At 51.6% G+C, this 27,952-nt stretch overlaps 1 protein-coding gene across 2 annotated transcripts; it reads left to right on the top strand.

Annotated features, from left to right (window-relative positions):
• The first annotated feature begins 221 nt into the window (after positions 1-221).
• On the top strand, positions 222-27,940 carry LOC119110712 (beta-1,3-galactosyltransferase 5). Of its 2 annotated transcripts, XM_037234623.1 has the most exons (4): positions 229-250; positions 418-547; positions 6,682-7,075; positions 26,429-27,940. In XM_037234623.1, the coding sequence occupies exons 3-4, from the start codon at positions 6,949-6,951 to the stop codon at positions 27,568-27,570; spliced, it is 1,269 nt and encodes a 422-aa protein (XP_037090518.1). In that variant the 5' UTR covers positions 229-250; positions 418-547; positions 6,682-6,948; the 3' UTR covers positions 27,571-27,940. The 2 variants fall into 2 exon arrangements, with proteins under 2 accessions (XP_037090519.1, XP_037090518.1); XM_037234624.1 differs by lacking the exon at positions 418-547 and having other exon boundaries at positions 222-250.
• The last annotated feature ends 12 nt before the right edge of the window (positions 27,941-27,952 follow it).

The raw sequence follows: 27,952 nt of genomic DNA, 5'->3' as shown, positions 1-27,952 counted from the left end.
TTGTCATATGTACCCATCTTTAACAGTTGGTTTGTATCGATACGAAGATTTCCGATGTTCTGGCAGCAACACAGCTCTAGGCCCACGACTCGCAGCCGCGCCGCGCTGAAGTTTCAGCACCAGTGACGTCACCACCCTGTTCAGAGTGGGTGAAAACCCGGCTTATGGTAAAACCTATGTATGGCAGCCCCTGGCTCGTATTACCCTGTCACCTACGTTGTCATGGACCTGGGTTGGACAAGTTGATCGTGTGAGTGATCGGGTGTAAACAGCACATCGCTAGTAATACTTAGCTGTATTGCTATAAACCAGTCATATTTCTTGTCTCTTGGTTTGATGTAGCAACGCGTGGTAGTAATACCTGTTGCCCTTTTAGTTGTAAAAAGACAAACAACTCTAAAGAAACTCGCATTGCAGAGGAACTTCCCGTGTTCAACAAGTCTCCAATGTCTGCTTGAGTCTTACGCATCCCTCTGCAAGCATTCCGAACAATATGATCTGAAAAGAAGCGTTTTGCTCCAAATGCTCATCTCCTATTCGCGCCCGGGTAAGATTTTTATTAACTTTGGGTGCTGTTTCCAAAGTTCCCGTTACTCAAACGCGGGTACGGTGCAAGCTGGGAAGGGGCAGCGAGTCATCCACCCCGTCTCTGGAAAAGCCAACATTACCATTTGGCCGTTGCATGAACAGAGGCCGAAAGAAAATCACGTCTGCTCCCCGACCCAGTTGCTACTCGCTTCATCTCTCCGGACGACACGCTGCCTCCGCCTAAACGTTGCGTCCTTGACAATCTCGATCGTTAGCCATCCAACACGTATGCACCATGATGGCCATATTACAAGGTCGTGACGGAAGCGTGGCAGAAAGGGGCTATGCGAGCAGCAGGCATGCATAGGATAACCAGCATGGTGTTCATGTAAAATTACGCTTGTTTCGAATGATGGAGGGATGCATTAGTGCACCAATCTTCAGTGTCCCTTTTTGAACTGAAAGTAAAATGATTTAGCTAACCCAGGGCATACTGCTGCAACGGTATGACAACAGGGAACGTTGCGAAAGCTGACTAAGTCATTTCACGACAATAAGCATGACAATAAAAGGAGACGTTTACAACGAGGGCGTCGATTTGGCTTAATGGTTGGGGGGGGGGGGGGGGAACCGAGCCGTCACGACATGCCTTCGAAATGTGTGGTTCTCAACGGATTAAGAAAATTTAGTCTGTCGAACGACAGTTTTCACTCATACTTTTTCTATCATCTATGAAACTTCTTATTTGAGTAGCGTGGTGGTCCTGGCCAGCAAGGAGCGCCCAAATGGCATACGCTTTGTGTGATGCTTAGATTTTCCTCATTTTTTATTCTTTCAGCAAAAAAGGCCCAAGCCAACAACGTCGCTCACATCGACTGGGGAGGGGGCAGGGGACGGCAGGTATTTACAAGAATACCAACCGACACCCCTGTTACAACATTAAAGTGCGTGTGCCACGTATGACATAACGAAACTTCTTCTTGGTCTGGAGGCCTGACCAGTCGATTTGAAGACTGTGCATGAAGCCTCACAAATATTGGAGTGCTGTTGCTAAAAAGTTTGAGGATCAAGGACTAAACAAGATTCTGCGCGCCCTGCATCTCGAGCCGCCGCGCCGCTTCGCCCCATGCTGACGCCGGACCGGAGGCAGCCTCTGCTGCTGGTTTCATGGAGCGCTGGTCCCGCGAAGGTCGTACCCTTGTCTGTCGTCTGCCGGTCGGGCCGGCCGTTCCGCCGGGCGAGTGCGCGAGTCGACATCATCAGGCGCCGGAAGATGTTCGGTGTTGCGGATCGGGTCGTTCCCTGCGCGGCGTCTGCTGGCTCGAAGGCTCCGCCGGTCGGTCTCCGGGAAACGGGTCGGCATGTGAGACGCTCACGAGGCCTACCGTCGGTATCCGGGATGCTTACGAAGCCTGCTGCCGGCGTCCAGGACGCCCATGAGGCCTGCTGTCGGCGTCCGGCAGCGCCTCCTCGTCTTCTCTCTGCCTGCGCGGACGCCGCCCCTGTGGCGGTCGCGCGATGTCGGTGCCCTTCCTTTGGCACGGCGCTGGATCTGGGGGAGGCTCGTTGGCACGGCGCCATATCTGCGGGAGGTTCGGCAACTGACACAATTTCGAGGGATGCTGCGCGACGCTGATAGCCAGCGAGCTAAGATAAGTCAATTTCGCCATGTCCGTCCTCATGCTCTCTACTGTGTTACAGTGGTTAATTGGAAGTGTCTGTCGTCGGCCTTGCACTGGTAGTGACATGATTTTGGAGGTTTTAGGACCATTTTGCACCATGCGGAAAACAAGACCATATGTTTGACAAGTCACCAGGAGCTGAAACAGGGCTGCCAGAAAATGTTCAGCACATCGGGATGGCTGGACCGCCTTTGTAGCGCAAAGAAGGGTAGCCACTACATATTTTTGTGGTAGGGTTGGGGGTGGGGCTCCGCGGACGCCACCCGTGTGACGGCCACGCATAGCCCCCTCTCCCATGCGGGCTCAAGCCCCCTAATGCTCTCCTAACCTCCTCCCCCCTCAGTGATGTGGTCATAAAATGAGTACAGGACTGGGGAAATGCATACAATTTCCCTAAAATGGTGGTACATTTGGTGCCTGAAATTATCGCTATTACTTCACCAACGATTGGTACCCTATATGCAGGCCGATTATTCTCAACATGAGAACTCCAAATTCAAAACGTCGAAACGCCAAAAGTTTAGGGCTATAGCCCTCCATCTGGAGGTGTCGGGTCACGCCATTTTGCATAAAGCCGCTTTGTTGTGCCTCGGGCCACCTTTGATGAAAACAAACTTTCTTCGTTGATCACAGCCGGTCGATTTACTCAGATGTTTTGTCTTCATCTGAGCGTCGAGGGATTTCTGGCTCATCGGTGCTCATTGTGATTCGTAACATCACCACCAGCTATGTCACTCTTCCCGAGCATGGCGCACTGGCGCAGTTGGAGGGATAATTACCAGAGGCGCCGAGGACTGCTGCGCCGCTGGAGCGACTGCCATCTCAAAGTCTTCCCAGGTGGAGAGGGGGAGGGACACCCATTTCGGTGGTATGCCATTCTGTCTGCACCCATAGTATGAACTTCAGAACCGTACGGAGGGGCTTGTCCCCTTGTCATCTAGTTTCCGCAGCCCTACTGCGCTCGGTTGGTTTGACGAGCGTGTGGACTTCCAACATTCTAACCTGCCTGAGTCCCAAAGTCAGGCCCTGTTCCCAGCCTCGAGAAGTCTAAAAGCGTGATTGATCTAAAAGCATATTGGGCGCACTAGTGTGATAACACATTGGATTGACATTATTGACCATCCATCGATGAGCCAGACTCAACGGCGGGATTTCGTCTCGTTGGCATGAGTCTGTTAGGGCCAGGTCAGGTGATGTGGTGCGGCCGGGAATTCCAGAGGAATCGGATGGTGGACTCGCTCATCTGCCTAGTACGCAAAAAGCCGATAGAGGTCCGCGCCTCCATGAACATCACAAATCGAACGCTTTCACACGTTTGCCGGCGTTACCCGTGGCGCGCGTCTATGGCGCGTTCGAGGCGCTGGGTGATCTGTTAACCGTGCCTTCGACGCTGCGTACACCACGGCTGCCGCCGCGCTCGTTGTCAGGCCGTTTTCCCGCCTTGGCTGCCCCAAGTGCTTGTGTTTCGATTGTGCCACGAACCTTGGCGGGACGGCGGTGTCTTAGGGGTGCTGACTGATGAAAATGAAAAAGACTACACCTCCGAAAGACGGAAGATGAACAAGGGGATGTAAGGTGCAAGTGTGGTGAGAAACATTTTGGACATGCTTTGAAGTATCTGGAGTGATGACCACGCGTGGGTTATGCGCCTACCGCTGTCGATAAGTTGTGTCCGCAAGCAGGTAAACCGTTACGCCATAGCCCTTTCCATCTTATGTCGGCCTCGTGGCCGGTCCTCTGGCTGATGCTGGCCTTGATGCGCCTCATGCCTTAAAATGACTCCATAGTGGCGCACGCGGACCGTTGATGCTCAGTTTTTTTGTTCGAGTTTTTGCCGACCGTGCAAGGGGTTGTTGTTCCAGCGTGTTACCGGTCAAAAGGACCATTATTAATGTATTCGAGGCTGGTGGCCCACCGTTGTCCTGGCAACAGCAGGGGGCTCGGTTTCCCGGTCTGGCTCGAGGGTGGCGGCGGAATGGTGTTGGCACACCGCAGCAGGTTCATACACCTCCCCGAGCCTGAACAGCCGCGACGCCGGAGTTGGGTGAGCGTGAGCCTTCGCTTGTGCCAGATCGCTTGAGCCGGGTGTGAGTTTGTCGCTTGTGCCAGACCGCTTGAGCCGGGTGAGCGTGAGCCCCTCGCCTGTGCCAGATCACCCGAGCCGAGTGTTAGCCTGTCGCTCATACCAGATCACCTGAGCCGTGTGTGTCTGTCCTCATGCCAGATCACCTGAACCAGGTGAACGTGAGCCCCTCGCTTGTGCCAGATCGCTTGAGTTAAGATCGCTGGCATGTGTTGTCTCGTGCGTGAACGCAATGAATCGCAAGCTGCAGTTAAATTTCTGCGTCCTCAGGGACCGAGGGCCGGGTGGTGGGCCCTCATCCATACAGGCGAAACATCGTTCCGGACTAGCCACGGTGAACGCGGGCCACCGTCGTGTGATGTTGGACGTCGTGCGCCGTGCCGTGCCACGTCGCATGCACAGGTGGCGGTCAGCTTGATGCGACGTGCCAAGGCATAGCGCGCCGTCGCACTGTAGCTGACGCTGCTTGTGGTTGATGTACTCCAATGCATATAGCGCCAGGAGCGCCAGGCTGCGCGCGCACCTGGCCCGCGCACCTGCAGTGTCCTTGACGTGACGCTGGGTTCGGCCGACTCATAGCCGGTGGCCGTCACGTGACCGCTGGGGCGCCATGATCGGGGCCGCGCAACCGTGGGACAGCGTGGAACCGTGGCTGGCCGCCGGATGTCCGTGGCCAGGCCCAGCCGTTTGGGACCGGTTGTCCGTATGGCGCGTCTGGCTGGCTGTTGGACAGGCCAGCATAGGTGTGGTATCACTAAATGAGCGCGGGAATCCGCATACGGATTCTGTCTTGCGATATACAGTGTAGGTAGTTTCAAATGATCAGTGAATCTGGTTAGTTCCACGAATATTGATTATTTGGTGTCGCCCGGCACTCGTGATAGCCCCACGCATTGGCCGACGGGCCTTGTGCCACGGCCGCCCGGTATGGTGTCCGTGGTGGGTGGGGGTGGGGCATTGTGGCAGAGAGGGATGGGTCAGGCCTCGTAAGGTGATCGATGCAGGTTTCTGCCAACACGTACGCGCACATGGATCTGAGCCAGATGACGGGAGGCCATTATCTTTTTTAGTGAGAGGGGTGGAGATTCTACTTGGCGCGGTGATTTGTAAATCGATCGTGGTTCCTCAATCACAGCGATGTTTTACTTGTGTATGAAAGGAAAGAACCATACCAGTGTTGTTCCCTGGGATATAACCAAAAGTGTAGAGTTAGATCCAGTTCAGCAATCACGGAGTTATGACATTTTCCTGGACGAGGGATAGCAGTGACCACAGTATCACGAGATAAAAGCTGTGCTAGTGAGGAGGAAACGAGGCTGGGGTTGTGACGTTTGCATACTGCATTGGTAGAGATTTAAGGGTTGGAGGGCATCTGGAACATGAGAGACTACACTAACCAACGGCGAGTCAGGGCACTGAAACAGAGGCATGCGCCAATGATTGTTGACTTAAGTGTCGGTGAGTGATGTAGGATTCATAAGCATTCGGCGAAGCATAGCTATGCCGAGTGGGTTAGGATAAGTGGAGCGACAGATACTGAGACGGATAACTGAGCTTGGGAAGGATATGTCAATGCTATCGGTTAAGCAAATGATTATGAGCGAGTGATATAGACGCATAGATCAACGAAGAGGGAGACCGTCTCATGAACATCCCAACAGCATATATATATATATATATATATATATATGTGTGTGTGTGTGTGTGTGTATATACATACGCACGGTGCTACGGTGTAATATTAAGTCATAGTGCTATGGCTGCTTTACGATATGCCCACCCGTACGTTTTACATAGTACTACTAAACACCTTCGTGCTTATAGGATTCACTCGCTAGAACTATTGTTCTTCTCAATAGGGTCTAAACCTAGAAATGCCTGCATGAAAACAACGTCGGTGTTGCGCACTTGGCTGCGACCAATGTGTGTCCAAATAAGCTGCATTGCCGTCAGCACTTTGAGTTACAGTTATTTCAAACGTAAACCGATTAAAATTCATTGATTTCGTTGGCTGATGTTACCGAGCCCCAGATCGCTTTTTGTCGCCAACCAATTCCAAAGCAATGTGATCTGTGAATTAGCGTGTTACCGGCATGCCAGTGAGCTCTTCGTTTCGGCACTGTTCTCGGGCGCCGTGCTTCACTCCGCGTCAATGCTGGCTGCGTCAAACATCCCTAGCTATCAGTTGGGCGACCGATAATTCCCAGCACGGTCTTCATGCGCATGAACATCCCAACAAAGGCCCGCGTACCGTACGGCGCCCGGGCTGTCATAAACCATGATCAGCGGAAGCTTTCCACAAACACTACCCAATGTCCAATCATCACGATCGTCGCTATGCATGTGCGCTTCCGGTCCTCATTACCGCTCACCCGCCGCCGCCGACAGGGGTCGCGGCGGTCTTCACAGCGTCAGGTCTGCCCGAGAACGCGGACGGTCGCCTCCCGTTGCGGCGCCAGTCGACGTGGACAGCCAATGGCGACGCGACGGACGCGGCGACGTGCTCCGGATAGCGCGGCCGCTGTCCGGCGCGCAGGCCGCCCCCAGTGCTGCCGTCGGAGGTGACGCCGCCATTGGCGATCGGCACCTGCGCGCGCGCGCCACGCCACGCCGCCGCCGGCTGTCGGGCCGCCCGGGGGCCGCCAGCCGGCCGCCATGGACGTGCGGTCCGATAGCTCGATCCGCCGCCTGCTCGTCGCCGTCGTCTGCTGCGTCTTCTGCTACGTCATCTTTTATAATTCACTGTTCCTGGACCGTCGACGCGTGAAGCTGCCGATGCTCGGTAAGCGGCGCCGCCCCGGCCCGGGGACTCCGGGAGGACGAGCCACTGATGCTAGACTACGGCTCTGGGATGGCTGTCTAGTTGTGCCGGGCTCCGTCCAAGGCACGAGAGAGTTGCGTGTTGCGGTAATTGAGATGGATTTAATCCATCATCTCTGGGCCATCTGTTTTGCTGTCAGGTGAGCCTCAAAGACTGTTCGCGTTCGCACTGTCAGTGTACTGAAATTTCCGTTAACGACAGAGGAGTGGCTTCGCAAAACTAGGCCTGGGAGCTAACTCGATGTCGATTAACCTCGTGTGCCACAAATACTGATATATTTGGGGCACCAAGTGAATGATTTTATGAAGATCTGGAATTGATTACGTCACCAATTGCAGAGAAGTGACATAAATTTAGTCCCTTCCCATTTGGCTGTAGTATCTGAAGGCTACGTAGGAGAATGGAAGCAGACATGGAAGACAAATGTTCCCCATATCGTTGAGTTTTTCTGACGATTTGCTTTGCTGCCTGTATTTCTTGGGAAGGGCTGCGCATGGACATGATGCCGTAGGGATAGTAAAACTCTGTACGTGGGAAAACTTAACTGCACGTTTTTGGGTCTCTTCTGTAAGCGGCGGGGGGGGGGGAGGGGGCTCCAATTTGATGGACTTGGTCCCTTCCTTCCTAGTTGAATACGATCCTACGCTACTGGTTAATGACCTCACAGATGCACCGGCGATTACAAGATTATTCCGAATTCATCGCCACCTTCATGCGCCTTTTTTGTTCCATGTTGTGTACCTTTGTGCCATGTTTTGTCAAAATAGTTACAAATGTACAAGCATGAGGCAGTCAAATTTTGTGTTTCCAGTGGCTCGTGGCGGTTGTGGCTTAAGTGGATTCCCTGTAGTTGGGTGTTGCATCCTAGTCGATACCCCTTTTGTTTTTCCGCGAGAAGAGAGTGGTTAGCGACATGTTCGTAAATGTAGATAAATACTGTCTTCAAAAACTTAAGTCAAATACACCCATGAGGTGGTAAGTCCCCCAAATTGGTTACGTTCGTAGACAAACCTTGCTTTTTATATAAAAGCGGTTTTCAGTTTGCTTTCAAAGGGTGGAAGAAGGCAAACTCTGAGTTAAACGTTCGTTGAAAAATGTTGTGAGAGGCTGGAGTACGAGAACAGTAGTGAGTTTGATGGTTTGCACAATATTGGTACATTAGGTGAATGGTGCATGGGTGGTATGTAGGCTTCGTTGATATGTGGACGAGTCCGTGTGGCGAAATGGCCATGCTATGCCGCAGCTTTGTCGAAGCGCCAGTGATTGGTCTTCTCGCGTGGCTGATCAGTGAGCGCGCTGTGCATGGCAGCCTCGCAATGCCTTTCAGCGGTGGATGCTATTTGTGAGGTTATTTTGGTGTCTATTTGATATTGGTCATGATATTTTGTGGAAAAATGTTTTTTTTTTCTTATGCCATAAGTGTTCTTCTTGTCTCGTCTGTCACAGCCCGTGGCAATGTGCCGCAGTGGCCTCCGACGCTGCCAGTCGCCATTTCGCCGTGTCTTTGCTAGTCAGAAAAGTCCCTCGCTTTTCCCGATTGTCTAGTGAGAAGCACATACATTGTCAGCGGCTGGGTGGGGCTAGTTCCTGCTTATCAAAGGTCCGCTATGTGAACTGTAAATAGGAACATTGATCATAGATACTGTGAGGGCTACTGACGATAGCAAACCGACTTGTATGGGACAAATGGTTTGTCACATCGTTGCACCAGTTCGATATTTCGACATTTCCACCTTCTTTGCTTCTCAGTTACTCACTCAAGGTGAAAATAAAACATGTTTTTTCCACCAAGTGATGTCAACTGGCCGTAGTCTTCGGGTCCGTTAGATGGCTTGCCGTCACGTCTACACGATACACACGGCCTTGATTTACGCTCCCTGCTCCGGCTGGGTAGTAACCATCAAGGCAAGTCCCAGCACGGTATGCCTGGCAACTCCAAATTGCTTTCACTCACCACGAAGCCCGAGGGAAAGACCAACCATTTATATGGTCCTGCGCTAGTTACTTGAGGTTGCCAATGCAGACCAACGATATACCACGTGTGTGTGTTAAATTACGCATGCGCGTGACATAATGCATGCCCGGTCCGACGTGACACGATGGCGCAGACGCCGCCAAGTTGAGCTACAGCTCACTTTGAAGTTGGGCGCTCCGTTGCATTGGATCGTAGCCGAGGTTCAACGCACACCACAGTGTTTGGTTCTGGAGCTGACTTCACGTCATGGTTTCGTATTCTGAGCCGTCGCTTGGTGCTTCCCTCCCCACAAATGGGGCAACGATAACGGCTTTAGGAGATATTGACGCAGTTGTGCGACACAGATGGCGTCTACTTCGATCGTGGCATTTGTTACGAGGGGCCAGCCGCAAAGAGTGTGAAGAGATACGTACGCACATGTGGGAGAAGGGGGGGGGGGGGAACCCATTCAGTGGATGGAAGGCAACCCTAACATAACGTTTCAGGGAACAAGAATCGTCGCGAAGCCTCAGGGCGGTATCTATAAACTACGTCACCCATTTTCCGGCTTTTTTAACCCCTTTCCCACTCCAAGCTGCTTTGCTTTTTGGGCCAATTTTCAAACCTCCTCTCAGGCTGCTCACTGATTACGCTGGGCGAAAGCCTCCATCCTCATGGTCACCCTGCTAAACATTTTAACTGTTTATACATAATTTCCAACCGCGCGTAATGTGAGCGCAATGTTACGCTGTGCATCCGCCCCCCTTGTCGCGCGATGGTTACATTCCATCGAACCTCCTCCCGCCATGCGTGACCAACCTTACTGGCGTGCCTTACGTAATTTTTGATTTATAGATGGTCCCCTGGAAAAAGTGTTCGTGAGCATATGGATCATTCTGATTAGCGAGAGACGAAATGCTGATTGAATCATTGGCTTCAAATCAATTATGCTTGTTTAAGTCAGTTATGCGTGTCTGCACCGGCCCGGTGTCCATTGCCCACGTTGGCATGACTAGTCCCGAAATAGATGTGTGAATTGAAACAAATCAGTGAAAGTAATGAAAACATGTGGAGTGGAGTGAACTGAAAAACAAAGCAGAGGTGAAGGTTTTATCATTGGTTTTATCAAGGTTTATCAAGGTTATCAAGGTTTTATCATTTTTTATCAAGGTGAATATCATTTTCAATTTTAAAAAAGATGTTTCACCTGTCATCATATCCCGATATGAGCATTTGGTACAAGCGTGGCAGCGTAAGTGGTGATTATAAATGCACATTTTTATGCTCTTTAAGTGCATGCCAAATTTGCTGATGAAAATGGTTAAGACCCTCCCCTTAGATACAGTACTGTCCAGGAAGCCTCCTTTGAGAACCCCCCCCCCCCATTTTGTCCAGGAGTCTCCCTTGAAAATCCTCTCCCCCCACTGAAAATCCGTGGCGCCGCCCGTAGCCAGATGGCCAGTGTATGTCGTATGTTGCATGCGAGCTGAACATTCATTTCTTGATAATGCATGACAATAAATATTTTCAAAGTTATTTACGTTCATAAACTTGTCCGAACTTGTGAACTTGTCACGTTAATTTGAACTCCAAATGGCCAGACCTTTTGTGCGCTTTCACAACCTGGGTGCCCTGGATGATATATGATCCTAAATATCGTCACAGTCTACGAGTATTTAAGGCCAAGAAATCCAGAAACAGAGCTGCCGGGCCTGAGAAAGACGAAAGGTCTCGGAAAGGTCAAGCAATGTGATCCCTTGAGCCGGTTCCTCATGGTGGAGGTGAAAATGTCCCCTGTCATTCGCGTACATCTTCCAAAGTCATGTGGTGGTAATTTGTAATCAGATGCCATGAGTTTGTCAAACATAAATAAACATGACTTTTTGTTGGTGATAATATGAGGGCATTGTGTAGCAACGCCGGGTGCTCCGAAAAATGATACCACCTTTCTTCCGTCGTGTGCCGACTTCCTGCTAGCACATGCACCATGGAGCCATGCTGATTGATGGAAAGAGCTTCAGTTATGGTGCACACGGCGTTTCCAACTATGCCTGTATCTACCGAACTGACCAATATATTGTGTTATTGCTTGGCTTAAACATTATGGTCACTGCCATAATACATATTTAAGTCAGTTTAGATACTTATTGTCACTGTATACCAGCCATATACGGTATACCAGCTTTAAAGTTGCTGTGGCCAACGCCACATCTGCCGTACCGCATTCTCCACCCTCGTATCCTGGAGAGCCATAACATCCGTATGGCGCGGGCCAACTTCCGACCGCACTCCGCAGGCGACTAAGAGTCGCTCGCATTTGCCTATCTGCGCCACGTTCGCACACCGTGCAATCGTTCCGCGGTCGAGGTGGCCGGCCGGCTTCCGGCGCGGCGTCTATCAGCAGGAAGGGATGGGCGCCGGTCCGCCCCCGTCGCCGCCGTACGTGGTCACCGGGCAGCCCGGAGCGGCGGAGCTGGGGTGCGTTGGCCACGACCGGCGGCGGGCCAGCGGCGTCCCGGTCGACGCTGGTCGATACGCCTGGGGCCACCGAATCGGGCGTCGTCGCACTGCGCGGCACGCCGCCGCGGCGTGGTGCGGGTGCCGAGGCCGCGGAGGGGGTGGGGGTGAGTGGGGCTGGGTCAAGCCCCGGTCGACGGGGCGCCGGGTCGCGAGGAGCGACGAGCTCCGGTCGATAGCACGTGGAAACTTGTGAGCACCGCGGTTGTTTTTCCTTGGCTTTGGAGACAAACTGCGAATGGAGGCCTGGTCGTTTCCCTGATTACGTAGCATGCTGAAAATTCGTTCCTAGTTGCGTGGTTTTTGTAGTAGCAACATGCAAAACCGATTGGGACAGAACACATATTTGAATGTGTTGTCTGTTCAACGTTCACACGATGTATAGGCCACGTAAGTGAATATTCGCGTCTCTAGAAGTGAGCGATGGATAATGAATATGCTAACGATGCAAACATCATTTGTCCAAGGAAACCCCAGTTCGGACGCATGATCTGTGAGAACTAGGACCAGTGAGCATAAGTTAGGCACCAAAGGCTCGTAACGATGAAAACAGACGACCCCGTGCGACATTGTCGGAATGCTTCAAGTTGTGACAGGCAGGTACAGCCAAACATTGAAATGAAAGCGTGCCTCGTTTTCACAGTTGCCACTGGCGAAATGGCACGCCTGTGGACATTTTGGGCATTGTCGTGTCACTTAGCTAACCTGCCTATCAACAGTGCTCCCAAAGGGACACTTGTAAGAAATATACCGCGTTTGTGGATCTTGTGTGGAAGCTAGCCTAGCGCTAGTTTGTAATAGTTGCATTTGATTTAAAAATTTTATTTTAAATTAATTATTATATCAATTAATAATTGCACACAGAATTGCATAGTCGACTTCCACACCTAAGATTTCCCTGCGGAAAGTAAATTTTGGCGAGAGTTGAGAGATGATGGCGCATAAGTTGGTACTCAGTTGATAACCAGATTTGTCCAGAATATGTGAGCCCTCATAACGGCATTAATGAGCACAAGCCTATTATGACACCATCCATGCTTGTAACTTTTGGTGTACATACTTGTGCAGACATACTTTATGTGTTACGAGAATTTTCTCAAGTTCATTCGCTCATGAACAAATATGTGCGTACTTTATGCATGCCAACATTTGTCATACCAACATTGATAGAGGATGGAATGGTCGGATGATTCCGACACGAATCACGTTTTGTGCTGCAGATGAGAGGGTCGGATGATTCCGACACGAATCACGTTTTGTGCTGCATCATACAGGAAGTTGGACAGTGGTAACAGGCATTACAGATATGAGACTTGCGGTTGAATGATGAAGGGATATGCCCGAGGATGTAAATGCAAGTAAAAAATATTAGATCACGGATTAGTACGCAAGAACACCACATTGAATGGTGAAATACGCGCACCCAACGATATTCAAGCTCTGGAAACGCTGCACCCATTACCACAACACTTCTCGAGATGTTGCAGCACTGCAAAGGGGTCGGCCCGTCCGCTAAGATGCCAATTTCGTACGGCCATTTTGGCAGTCCCTCTGACTGCCAAAATGGAGGTCACATGGCGTCTGTTTGATTGTGTCATGCAAGTGTTCCATGACGCGGTCATACGATGAGGTCTCGAGGAGCATATTTACTCAAAAGTGAAATTTTGTTGTCTGGAACTGTCTTTTGCGCTAGTACGCCAATGACATCAAGTGAGGTTGATTCATCATGTCTGATGCTTGCTCCAACATCTTCAAATGTGGAACATTCCCTGTATTAAATATTTCACCAACGTCAGTTATGCCAAATCAACATTTTAGTGCAAATTTTTTGCCTGCAAACTTTTGCTCCCGGTTTTTGCCATGCAAACACTTTTCATACCTTTCCTTAAGAACAATTGCGGTCGTGCATCATGTGGTGCCTTCCGCTCAGTGCTCATATCCGGCAATCGGTGCCGCGACAGAAGTATCTATAATATAATAAAAGTTACTTTTTTGTGCGAACGGATGCCGTAACACGGCGTCTTGTCTGGTCGTGCCGTGTCGGCCGTGGCCGTACGGGTGCGGAGGCGCGTGGCGCGGTCGATGGCGAATGAGCAGGCGCGACGGCTTCGATCGGCGCCACCTCCGCAACAGGCGCGGCCGGCATAAGCCGGCCTGAGCCGCTGCCGCGACGGCATGGCAAATCGCTGGGGCCAGCCGGGCCTGGTCGGCCGCCGGTCGGCCGCCGGGCCGCTGCCGCAGCGGCATGGCAAACCACTGGGGCCGGCCGACCGGCCAGCCGGCCGCCGGTGGTTGCGTTTCGCGCCACGCCCCCGGTCCGACTCGGATGTCGACGCCGCAGGCTCGTGCTGTGCGCAGCGCCGCCGCCACAGGCATAACTGAACAAACATTTCTGCCATGGCACCGGTTGCTGGGCATCGGCGCGGGGCGGGACGGGCACCGCGCGCGCCGAGGCGAGTATATGCGTGCGGGGTGCTGGCTATGGGTGGAGACTACGGCACCCGCGCGTCGCGCGAGACGTCTGAATTGCCTGCTCCAAGCGCGGCCGTGTCGTCCACCTCGGCCGAGTTTGGGTCACTCCTCTTCCACGCCCGCTTCTTCAGGCTCTCCCATCGTCGCTTATTAACCTTCTGGTAATTTGACGTTTCTGCCATCTTCGGGGCTTTAGGACGCACTCGACTGCCGGGGCGTCGCCTGGCATTATCTGTAACGGCATGTTGTTACACGACCATGCCAGCGCGACAGCTTATACGCCCTGTGCTTATGGTACGAACCTCTTTTGTGTAACGCGATAGTTCCCGGATTTCAGTGGCAGGTCCAGGGAATGCCAACCTAACCTTATTGTCGTGAACGAGTTTAAGCACGCACGTTTAAGGCATTCTACAAAAAGAGAATGTTATAATGCACGGGAAGCTTGCGGATCATACAAAATGCGTAAAAAATTGTGCACATGCCTACAATTGAGGAAAACATGGGTAGGGGATGACTTCGCGGCAGTCATCCGACCCACGGCCGTATAGGTAGGATAGCACCGCCCCGCGTTTCAGCAAGAATTCCTCTTGGGCTTCGTGGTAACGTCACTGATACGCCCAGTAATCTCGGCGTCTTCGAACCTTGGGGTCCTGCTGTAGCGCATATTCCTGCGCATATTTATGGCGCCCAGTACAGGCCTCTGGTAATCACAGCTCACATACCTAAATTGCGGTGCGTCATAATTCGACGTAAAATGTAAAATTTCAACACCGCTCAAAAGCGGTCAGGTTGTTTTCATTGCTTAAATCTTCTTCGAGTGAATGGCGTGGTAACCATGGCAACATAACCATTCGTAATGGATGAAAAAGCGCCGTGCGCAGCTTGCACGGAAGAACTACAGCTTTCGCGACAAGCCATAGCTTACGTGGACGAGCCGCAGCTTGCGCGGAAAAGCCGCAGCCCTTGTTGAGCGGAGCGACCCCGTGCTGTTAAGACAGCGCGGTGAATGCTGGGTCATTGACGATAGAATTAAGATGTTCTAGTATTAGATAGCGCCTCAATGCAAAACATACCAATCATGGATATAGTATTTATGAGCTCGGCACCGCGATTTCAAAACAATCATTTCCAGTGATGAAGCGGGCAGCATGGATATTGTCTTTAATCAGTGCATGCCGGATTTTCACGGTGCCACTGTAGGCCCGTTGTGGGTCCACCCAACGGGTCAAACCTGTCAAGGGGTCTAAAACGGAATTCATGCGATGTGACTTGCATTACATTTGCAGTTTCATTCTTTGTTGTGAGTCACGGAGGTTGCAAGTGCGCCTACTGTACCATGGAATAACTTCACTGGTGCGGGGTCCAAAGCTCCGGTTTTTTTAACGTCGCTTCTGTGGTTTGACAGTATGCGCTCTGCATCTAGATGGGAAAACGGACAATCGCGGACATGAGTTCTGAATGCTGATTGCATGGTGTTGGTCTCTTGTCGCCATTTGCCAGCCGATATGTTATACCTGTTGCTTCTCCCAATGAGATTTCCATGACCTTGCGCTTCGGTAACCGCCTGCAAGCGGGTACTGTGCGCGCTGCGGCAAATATCTGGAGGGGAACTGATGTAATGCAGACGTCTGGCTTCCTGAGACGGTGTACTTAACGCCCGCAGTCGTGCAAAATGCATAGAGATTTGACGGTGACATTGAGAGCTCGTGAACCGATCCAGATCAGGAACCTGCGACGCACTAGTCCTTCCGTATGTTGAAATGTATGTTCCAACCTATTCGGTGAGGTCCAGTTCCAAAGTAGTGGCACCAAGTAGTGACTTCCAAAATGCGTGTCCAGCAAGGCTGTTTTCACTAAATGTTTTGACTTTACAAGTGGACGACTTGCAGACCACCGATAGGGAAGTGGAGCTATTTTGTTCAAGCAGTAAACAAAGTAGACTCACCGTGAAAACTTCACGCCGGGTTGTACTCGTCGAGACCGCTAGTTCGGTGACCGTTTGCCAGTGCCGTGCCAGTCTGCTTGCGGCCGACCGCAGTCCCGCACTCAGACGCGGAGTTCGGGCAGAGTTCGGGTGACTGGTTCTGCAGCCACAGTGCTCAGGCCGCTTCATTCATACCAGCGTTGAACATGAACCGTGAGACGTTCGGAAGGACTTCCACCGCCTCGGTCCGCCTTTCAGTGCCAATTCTGTTCGCCGTGTGGCCAATATTGTACGCCGTTCAGCCCTTATGGCGGCCCTAATGTGTACCCGCAGCGTAGTGATAGTAAAACTTTGCCAGTATGTGCGCCCATATCATTTTGCCTTATAAGCTTATCTTATTATGTTGCTGAGCTATTTATTCAACATTCATATTAGCCCCGTCAACCGTAGATTGTCCAATGTGTTGAAAACCGTGCCGTTATTGGAGCCCTCGCGTTTGAAGACGATTGAATATCACGGCTCGGCCAGATCGGCCATCGAGGGAAAGCGGCTGCAACTTCCCAATCCAGCTGCATTCCAGACATGCCGAAATATTTGATTGTGTTCTATTTTCAGCCATTTCCGATACCATGGAGTCCGTGGAATGCGTGGTTACAGTGTGCAAACTGCACAATGCACCATCCAAAACCAGACTAATTCATTTAACGTGAGGGCCGCAAAAGTCGCATTACGTACCGCTAAAAAATAGTGAGCGTCGCAAGGTAACTGCAGGCAGTATCGTTCCGCTTCGGTCGTTACCCTTTGTAGTCAAGGACTCTTCTTTTTGTAATGCTATTGTTCAGGATCGCCGCTTCGTGATCCGCAATGCTGGCAGTTTCTATAGAGTAGATCTGATGACAGCGATGCCATTTGGAATATCTCACTTGGCATGGTTTACTTACCCACTATTGTAACGAGGCGCTGGCAATAACAAAATTTCTCAAAGCATTCGGTTTGTTAGCCCCGAAACGCCCTAATTGTATTGTAAAAATAGGGTGATATGCATGTGGAGACGCTGTTTTATTTAAGCCATCGAAAACACCGCTAGGGAACCGCTAAAAGACAAAATAAAGAAGCTAAGCAAAGAGAGAAATCTGTTTCCGCCCGTTTCGCCGCGCGGAGAGGTGCCATCGCCAGTGGTGCTGCCACCCGTGACGTCACGTGTTCGCGTGTCTCGACCTCATGAAGTAGGTCTCAGTTGATGTTTGTAAGCTGTCAACTCCTGTGGATCCCTCGGACACATGGCTTGTGCAATGCTGTTCAGATCACATGAGACGTCGAACAGGTACTGGTCAGTTGTGATTTCCGCCTGCTTCGTTGCGCGAGGAGTCAGCGTTGTTGATGTCGGTTCAGCACCGCCGCCAGCCCAGTCTGCAAAAGGTCCATCCACTGCGCCGAACGCTGACGTGGCATCAGTACGCTGAACCTGCGACACGCCTGCGCCGAGCCCAGACGGGCCCGAATGGCGCCGAATTTTCCAATTATTTTTGCGGGATCAGTTTGATTTCAGGGGAATTTTTTGCATGGAACCACCTTGGCAAGTCCTTCGAATGTTGGCTTCATATGCGCGGGAGTGGGCGGTGACCTTGCACCCAACTGGGGTCTCTCGGATTTCCGCCATGTGTGTGCTGAAATGGTTGCTGGGATGTCGCTGCTACAAATGACGTTCTCGACGTAACGTGCCTTTATGCGGTCTGGCCTCCAAGATCTTAACATTTATTTGCATCTTACTGGTGCACAAAGCGTCCCGATTGGTAGACGTCCAGTGCATGGCGTCGCAGTGGGGTCACCGCTCGGGTACGTGTTTGCGAGTATGTATATGTACTAGCTGGAGAACCGCGTCCTCAGCCTCGACTTAAACGACATATATACTGCAGATATGTCGATGGCATATTTGCTGATGTCACAGACGAGACCCACCTTCACCAACGGCAGGCCGTTAGGAAGCAGGAATCGCTATTACGATCCACGCTGACCTGAGTGTCAACAACCGTTTACCATTCCTTGACGTCAATCTAAATCCGAGTGACGAATCTACTGTGAATGAAGTGTGCCGCAAGCCTGCCGATGTCGGTAAATGTGTGAGCACGGCAAACGCATGCCCAGAGCGCCACCGCCCGGCCACCATCCGCTCGTTTGCACATCACCGTCCGGCACCATCCGCTCGTTTGCACGACGCGCCCTCAAGTATTGCTACAGCTGGTCCAGCGCGGACCGCCAACTGGAACGGAGCAAGCAATTGCTCGTTGACAACGGCTATTCGAGCAGTGCAGTTAACCACAAGACAGTTCGCCTTGAAGCGCCAAAACCTGAAACCACGCGGGAGGAAACAGTCTCATCATCTGTTAGACAGAAATCCAATGTCGAAGCTAAATTTGTATCAAAATATCAATTTCTATTTGCAGCAAATCAAATGTCAAAAGGTGGATGAAAAAGCTTTATAGAACATCAGGACAAACATCACACCGCCTGACGAAGATGTCGAAATAAGGCTTACCATCTATGACAGAAACAGGGTATCTAGTGGCCTCGTAATAAAACAAGCCGACGGCAGACCAAAGCTGACAGAAGCAGACCAATATAGCACATGAACTTTACTGACCATTAGGAGACTGCTGACTCTTCCGTACCTCGACCTGCATTGAAATGACTACATCCTTATCACCATGCATGATAATGTACCTGCAGAAGGGAGCGCCAGACCAGCGTATGCGCAAAGCCCACAACCAAAAACTTATTTTCCTTGACTTAGCTGTAAACACGCTGATTCTGAACTCATGTGCAAACAAACACCGTTTAGAAGCTCTATAAGTAATCCTCGCCAGAGAAGGAATGCCTAACTTAAACAAACAGCATAGGTCATCCATAGCCCTAGATGCATTCGGGCAGCAGGATAATTAATGTCTTGGGCTTGTCATGGAGCCGACCTGACTGGAAAAGTGCGTACATGCGCGCATGCGTGGGTGGTTGTGCGTGTGCGTGCGTGTGTTTTGTGCCTTGACCTGATGCTGGGGTGCTTAATCCGTTAACTGATGGTGTATCGTGAATTTTATCTTGTAGAGCATGTTTCGCCCTACGTAATGTTCAAATATATTCCGTTCGATTGACGTGCCTTGCTTCAAGAATTTGGAACGAATTTGCTTGAAACGTTAACTAGCTTAGGCAATATAATTAATTCTTGGCGAACGATTCAATGACTTACCGAAAATAGGGAAGGATTTCATTCGAGCAATCGAGCAAGCGCACAAGCAGCTGATAAAATGGTGTTTCCGACCCAAGCGAGTGTATGTTTTCCGCTGATGAGAAAGCCGACGAGATCGGGTAAGAGAGAGTTAGCTGTAGTACATTGGCCGCTCCCAGAGCTGTTGCCTTTGGCCGCTCGATTTGTAAGCCGTCTGTGGGGCATATGGAACTGTGTGGGCGCGAGCTGAGTGGGACGCCACCAAATCGGTAGAATACCATGACGGCTGACTATCGCACATAAGGCCTTCAAGCTTATCGAAGCGGTGGCGGTTCATGTAACTTTTTCTTATCTGTGGCTTTGAGACGCTTCGAGACGTCGGGTGTGTTGTGAGTGGCTTCCACATGGTGGCTATTCAGTACCCAGTCGGCTTTGTACAAGAAACATTAGAACATTCAAATGTGCGGAACAAATTTCAGGTCTGCATAACACACGCACACACACAGTCACACTACTCAGCCACAAAGTCAGAGTCTTAAAACAGACAAGAAGGCATGCCATGATGGAACGTGGGCGGCTGTCGGCGGCAAGCAGCTCCATGCTGCAGCCGCTCGGGTACGGCGTTGGGAGGCTTTCACGCGCGTACAGAAAACCGAACGCAGTGCGGCGGGCACCCCGCTGACATGCAATGCATGGTACACAGTGACACAGGCACGTCGGCGCACAATTTCCGCCACGCTGCACCATCCCAGAGTTTCTGAAGCAGGCGTGATGTGGTCGCAGCGGCGGATGCCGGCGCCTTTTGGGCCCGGCTCAGGTGGCAGCCGGTAGCGCCTCCCCACAAAGACAGACAGAACTGTATGTGTGGGAAAACTTGCGCACGATCGAGAAGCGTCAAAACATCAGGAGAGGGGTGGTGCCGGGGCTTGGACAACGCGAGTATGGCGTCCCAACGTCGAACGACCGCGGCGATGTGGGTCTCCCACGTCAGGTATTGGTCGAGGAGTACACCCAGTACCTTCGCTGTTGTTGACGGGTGGATAATTGAACCAGAAATGTTCATATGAAAGTTACCGGTCTCCTTAGTGCAGAGTTTTGCACCGATCATAGCGAAGTTGGTCTTCTCGGGTTTATTTTTAGGCTGGTTCATTGCTACCTTTGGTGGAAACCTTGAAATTGTAGTCGTCGCATTCGATGTTGTCTACCAAAACCTAGCATAATGACAGATCGCTCGTTCATATGAAAAGACGCGTACTGCAAGATCATTTTATCGGTTCAGCATCCCAATGTAAGAGCTTAATCAGCAGAGAGGCTCGCTGATTTAGCGTGTACGCGGCAGTTCTCGAATGTTGGTTCCGCAGCTATCTACCCGAGCTCGATGCTATGCAGAACATCGTGTCGAGCGCTTCGGCGATAGAGACTTATCTATGATTTTTTGTCAAATACGATTTCTTGCAAAACCAAACCATGATGTATAACGGTTTTACATCGTCACGATTCACCATCGGCGCCACCACGTGCCAATCCGCGGAATCACCGCCGGAGAGGGGATAGGGCGACGACCTGGTCATATGACCTGGTTCATCCAAAACAGCGGTCGGCCGGCCGGCCTCCGACCGGTGGCCGCGGGGCCAGTCAGCTCCATTTTTAGATCATGTTTGCATCGCGTGTGTGCAGAGCGTGCAACCCACACGTTACTGCCTACCTTCTGACATGCGTGTGTCGTATGCGCCGTGGTCAATATTTGCATGTGGCGCCACCTCGCGAGTGCACACGATTATGACATATTTGACCTTGGCCATTTTAAACCCCACACACCCATCCCTCCTACGCCACCCCCAAGACCACACATATCCTAGCACAGATATAAGACAGCCGGCGGTGTCACCTGGAGCGAAATGAAAACAATGCACCAACGTCCGTTCGCGGCTGAAAAACTCGGGGCTTATGACCCGTTTCACCGCAGGTGCAAACCTGTCGTGTGGTCTGGTGTGTCTGGTCTGGTCTTGTCTGGTCTTCTGCCCTGGCAAGGTCTTCTGAATATTACCATCAAAATGTTGCACAGGCATCGCTCATGTTGCATGCTGTTTTCTGTGCCCATGTAATGTTATGTGTTTCCATTTTCGGTTAAAACTGTTCATCTCAATGTTTACGGCAGCCATCGTTTTCTTTAGGGTTATGCAGCTACTCCTTTGGCGTCAGAACACGGGGATGGTTGGTTGCGTCTTGTCGATACCAACGTTTTATGTCATTATTTGTTATCCAATACAGTGATCAGGCTTATGCCACCATTACTCTTGGTAATGTCAAGTACAGTTTTGTTTTACTTGAATCAAGCCGCAGCATACTGCATATGCTGCATGCTGCATTGGGATGTTTTTATATGGCGCCAAAACATTCTTCCACGGTGCGGCGAGTGTGAAGTGAAGACCGGGGCGCGCGACAGCTGCCGCACCGCACCAACTGACGGTGACGACCGAGAGCGCTGTCTCGAGGTCAGGACGCGACCAGGGCTGCTACCAGATGGGGGTGGGGGGTGGGGGTGGGGGGCGAACCTAGGGTCGTTTCCGTCCGCACGGTGATAGAAAACGGGAGTTGACAAGCACAGCCCGCCCCAGAAGCCAAGCGGTCCATATCTCACCCCGAAGCCTCTGAACGCAGTGAGAACTCTGAGAACTGGGCATTGTAGTTGCTGTCGGGGAATGAAGCCATACGGCACAAAAGCGATGATATGGTTTCCTTGCTCGTCTTTTCCAGCTGCTGGCATTCTGGGAAGCGAGATTCGATCCAGATCCGAAGATCCAGAAGATTGTCTAATAGTGTTTTTTGCGCATGTTCGTTACATACGCAACTTGTGATTTGCTATCACGGGTAGCCTGCCTGCATTTTGCTGAGATGAGAAGAAACAAAAATATAAAAATTGTTCAGTGCTCATTAAAGGAGTTCGAATTGAGCTATACTATCACTTGACAAAATGAAAATTATTTCACTTGTAGGTAAATATGCGACAATTGACCGATTTACAATTTACGTTGATGTCGCAAACTTACCTATCCAACAGTCAGCAGTCCATCCACCAACGGTTTCTGGTAGGTACGCCCTACATACCTATATATTGTATTAGATGTACACTAAAAATTTAGATTTATCAAAGAACATTATGTGGTGTTTGGACGACCTTTGAAAGCTTGTCTGGTGCGGGATATGATGGTGCTGTCGCGCGGTAATGTCTACCGTTCGTCTATTTATTTATTCATTTATCATACGTCATAAGCTCACTCCACTCAGAATGTGGCTATTAAAGAGCCCGTGTCGTGGAAATAAAGCACTGTGGGTCAGGGAGGCTCGCGCAAACACGTACACACGCAGGCACACATACGCAGAACGCACGCTCACATTCGTTAAAGCCATTTGAAGTATGCGTCGCTATCCGTTATTGATCTGCCGCTGCAGGATATAACTACGCAACTCGCGTTTGAATTGTCGAACGCTCAGCTCGCGGATATTCTGCGGTAGTGCGTTGTAGGCGGCCACGGCGAAGTAAACAAAACGCCGCCTTCCCGATTCGGATCTGATTACCGGCACACGTAGCATATCAACCTGCCTCGTTGTGCGTTGGTGAACATGGCGTCTATGGATAAGGTGATCAGGTAGTGACTCCGGCTGGGATCTTGCCAGGATACGTTTCAGGAGTGTCAGTGTATGATATAAGAACGCGCCAGCAGACATCCACTGGAGATCTCGTAAAACATCGCTCACATGATCATATTTCCGATGCTCAGAGATGACTCGTGCTGTGAAGTTCAGCAGCTCCTGCAGTCATGATGTTTGAGTAACATTACATGTTCCACACACACAGATGCAGTAACGGATGAGTGAAATGACCAGACCCTGGACTAGAGTAATGAGTGTGGCCTGAGGCAGACTGTGCCGGCTGTGGCTGAGGCCCATAAGAACGCCAGTGCATCGGCGTCAACGACGTCATCAGTGTGCGCAGTAAGCGTCATGCACTGGTCAAATACAACACCCATGTTTCGAACGGAGGGAGAGCTGGCTACACTGGCGCCCATAGATTTGATGCTAGTCGGTAACAGGTTCAGAAGATGTTGACGCGTGCCGAGGACTATGAGCTTTGTTTTTTGTGCGTTAATTTTCATTCCGTTTTTGCCAAACCATTTGGACAGGTGTGAAAGATGTTACTCCATGGATGTGATCAACGAACCAATGTCACCGGGCCTCCCACTCACTAAAACCTGCGTGTCGTCCGCGTACTGCACAATACATGCGTCATGAGCATACAGCGACATATCAGCATAAATGCTGTACAGCAGCGGGCCGAGCGCTGAGCCCTGGTACGTTCCGATCGGGTTGTGTAATGCCTCGGACAGAGAGCAAGCGCCACCTGGGTTCTGGACGAGAACCTGCTGAAAGTGGTTTTGGAGGTAACTCGCAAACCAACGTACATCAACATTGTGCAGCTGGAGCTTTCTAAGGAGTCCATCATGTGGGATAACATCAAAGCACTTGGATAAGTCCAGCAGGCACAACAAGGTGATTTCCCTTTGATCCATGACCTCAAAAACTTTGTCGGTTACCATGAGAAGCGCCGTCCGTGTCAGTGGAGTGATATGATCTAAAACCATGTTGACTAGATGAGAGCAGGTGATGAGAGGTAAAATGTGCAAACAGCAGCTCGTAAACTAAAAGTTCGGTGACCTTAGCGATAGTCGGTAAAACTGAGATAGGCCTGTAATTAGAAACATCAGTAGATTTTGGCATCTTTTGGATAGGATGTACTGTTGTCAGCTTCCACGAGTCGGGAACTACATGGGCTGTCAGGCTGGATTGTCGACAGGTCAGTTGTGTGGATCGTTTCCAATAGTTGGGACTGGCTGCTGCTGGCCAGTCTGGAACCCGACCAGCGTTTGTGCGATGCTGAGTGTAAGTTACAGTACGGACACTACAGTGTTCAAGTCCTGCTGCCAGCTGAACTGTCACGAAAGATGAACATTTCATAGTATTGATAACTGTTCTCATGTTCTCAAACGCGCCCGTCTGTATTCGCGTAGTTCGGTGCTGATTGCGCGATGGTAGCACAGTCCACTTCTGTAATTGTATGGCCCTTGCGCCTCCTCAGGGGCTGTCTTTCTGTTGTGATCCTGGCGCTCAGTGCCAACTTGCGATATAAGCCGGCTATAAGCCCGCGATTGATGACAAGGTTCAAGGTTTCAGAAATGATGAGAGTTAAATCCAACTTAGCTCTATAGGAGTCCAGAAGCTTTCTTTGTGGCAAGACTTACTGTCCAATTCCTCATTGGAAAAACTGCCACCGGGGTTGTCACTTTTGGCGTCACGCGTTGTGCTTCACAACAGACACCGCACTGGGAGTTAGAGCCGCCCCATACTGTGATTCTCATGCAGCGTGGCGCGGCACAATTCAATGTAATTTGACTCAGTGCGCCGCAACGCGACTGGATGCAGCCGATACGACCAGACGCCACTGCCGCGCCGTGGGCGGGGTCACTCGTGCAACTGGTTGCCACGGACACCGAATAAACAGGGCATTGACTCGTCTTGCACCGTTTGTAAGCATTGGCGGGTGGAAGTGCGGTTTTAAGTTTTGTTCCGAAGTAGACAGATTCCTATCTTTTAACCACGACGTCACGATCTATTTTATTTCTTCTTTGCACCATACAAGTTGGCGCTGAAGTGTCGCTTACCTGTGCAGCCGCTTGAAGCACTCAGTTGTGCAGTCGGCGGCGTGTGGGAGCCGCCCGGCGAACAGGTTCAGGCGGATGGAAAGAAAAGTATTCATGATGATGTTAGATATGAATGTGAATAACATTAGAACATTCTTCCCTTACATGAGTATGGACCTTATAATGTTGATGAGTTGCGGAAAGTCTTACAGCCCCTTATCAAACTTAAGTTGACCCAGCTGCGTTAACCCATCTCGTCTGAGGAGTGACGGGGCTACATGACCGTATAAAAACAAGGTGTAATTTGCATGCAGCTATCGGTGGGCCTGCTTGAAAAGGACATAAACACTTAAATTGGAACGACGAATGATACCCCTCACAACCAACTGAGTTGCATGTGCATGATGTCATAACGTCGCGACAAAAACGCGCCGCATAAAACAATGCGAAAAACAATTATCAATACTTGGTTGTGCTTGACTATCAGCACTGGAAACTATCTGGGGGCCGTTAGTCATTTGTGTAGTATATTACGGGTTATGTGAGCCACGAAAATGATGTTATCAAAGCACCGCCGTGCATCCGGATCTCAAAAAGCAGACTTGATTCATACTTTTTGCAATGGGCCGCAACTAGTCCTAACCGACCATGAGCGCCAAAGAACGGTTTGTTTTGAATGAGACGTATTGCTCGTATGCATTAAAAGAATGTTTTTATAAGCATTCGACATGCTTTAGACGCGCATTACAGGCTGATTAATGCGATAGCGTGTTATATTTTGTTCCGATCAGGCGTTGACCGTACCTGTTACCGTTTGCCACCGTTCAACGGGGCGAAGCCGCACGTCCAAGCGTCGGGACGCGCGGTCGCCGCGGGACGCCCGGATGCGGGACGCCTGTCGTGCAGCGCGCTGGCGCTTAAAACACGCACCAGTGTGGGTCCTCAATTAACAAAAAAACGGCGGTGGTGGTCCTCCCTTAAAAACAGCAGTGTGGGTCCCCCCTTAAAAACAGTAGCGTGGGTCCTCCCTTAAAACACGGCAGTGTCGGTCCTCCCTTAAAACAAGCAACGTGGGTCCTCCCCTAAAAAGAGCAGTATGGAGTCTCCTTAAAAAAAAAAACAGCAGTGTGGGTCCTCCCTTACGGTCGACCGTATGTGGTGCAATACCTGTGGCGTCACAGGTAATTATCGCCGTCAATTATATATATATATATATATATATATATATATATATATATATCGCTTGTCAAATAATTTGAGTCATGTTTGTTTCCAAGCTTTGTCTTCACATGCTGAAAACGTATGTCGTGAAAAACAATTGAGTGAGTCGCCAATATCTTTGCGCTTAAGCATTTTTCAGCAAATACGATGCTTCCCTCATGTTTTTGTGACCCAGAAATGCCTGCCAACAAACATTTCGAAGCTATTGGCTGATCTCCCCCGCGAGAAACGTAGCGTGTAGCGAAATGTAGGGAGACTGGACGACGGTAAGTCGACGGGGTCGTAACCTCGACTGTCGCTGTTTCAGAGCGGCTGGTGTACCGACCGGGTAACGGGTCAAGCTCGACGCAGACGGCTGAGCACCCGGGCAGTCCGGCCCAGCCCATCTCGACGGCGCTGGCCTGGCCGCCCTCGACCCAGGCCCGGCCGGCGCCGTCCCAGATCCCGGCGGCAGCCGCGGCCGGCCGGGCGTCCGAGTCGCCGGCCAAGCCCACGCCCGCTGCCAAGTCGAAGTCGACGGCCAAGCAGACGCCGAAACCTACGCCAAAGTCGACGACCAAGCGGACGCCAATGCTGAAGCCGAAGCCGACGCCGACGCCGCGGCCGGGTACGGTGATCGAGGACATGTTCGAGGGTGGCTTCCGGATCGCGAACGGCGGCCGCTGCCCGGAGAGCGGCCAGCGGCTGCGGCTAGTCATCCTCATCACATCGGCGCCCGGCCACGAGCGCCAGCGCAAGGCCATCCGCCTGACGTGGGGCACGGTGGCGCTGCGCCGGGACGTGGCGCTCGTGTTCTTTGTCGGTCGGACTAGTGAGCAGCTACAGGCGGTGGTCGACGCCGAGCAGACCTTGTTCGGTGATATGGTGCAGGGCGAGTTCGTCGACGCGTACCGCAACTTGACGCTTAAGTCTGTGTCGATGCTGGAGTGGTTGGACACGTACTGCGGCAGTGCGCATATGGTCCTGAAGACGGACGACGACATGTTCATCAACACAGAGAACGTGCTAACGTTTGCCAACGCGCACTGGAAGGACAGGAACACGCTGTTCGGCAAGCTGGCACGCCGCTGGAAGCCGATCCGCAACGCCAAGTCCAAATACTACCTCAGTCCGCAGGCGTTCCCGGGCAAATATTTGCCCGACTTCATGACCGGACCGGCCTACATGCTGACCGGCGATTTGGTCAGTAGCCTGCACAAGGCGGCGCTGAGCGCCGTGTTCCTGCCGCTCGAGGATGTGCTGGTGACGGGCGTAGTCGGCGAGCAGCTCAAGGTGCGACGCGTGCACGCCAAAGAGTTCATCAACGACCGCATCAAGATCGACACGTGCAAGTTCCAGACGGCCGTCAGCGTGCACATGGTGCGCTTCGAGGAGCAGTTCGACATCTGGAAGCGCATCTCGGACGGCAGGTCGCACTGCGCGAGCGGGTACCGGCCCACGGGCGGCTGAGACCCGGCCAGCCAGCCGGCGGGCGGCGAGCCGACGGCCGGCGTCGACCCGGAGACGCGGCGATCGATGGAGCGCTTGCCCACGGCCGGTGGCGGCGGCGGCGCGTATTGAGCCGCGCCCATCGCCGCTCATTGAAATCGATCGGCCGTCCAGTCGGATGAGGCCGGTGCCGACGGCCGCACTCACAGCCGGGACGGCCGCGCCGCTCCCCTGGCGGCCGGCAGCGCCGATTGTGATTGTGGTAGCGCGGACCCAGGTCTCTAGTCACAGTGGTCGTGTCTGCGTGACGGCGGTCACCAATTGTACGGTGCCTTGAACAGTATCGAACCGGTCCTAGACGTGCGTGAAATAGCAGTGCCTTGCGTGTTTTGCAGCTTGTGGA

The sequence above is a fragment of the Pollicipes pollicipes genome, unplaced genomic scaffold (assembly GCF_011947565.3).
Source record: "Pollicipes pollicipes isolate AB1234 unplaced genomic scaffold, Ppol_2.1 Scaffold_7231;HRSCAF=8579_pilon_pilon_pilon, whole genome shotgun sequence".
Classification (NCBI taxonomy): Eukaryota; Metazoa; Arthropoda; class Thecostraca; order Pollicipedomorpha; family Pollicipedidae; genus Pollicipes; species Pollicipes pollicipes.
This window is presented reverse-complemented; position numbering and strand designations above follow the sequence as displayed.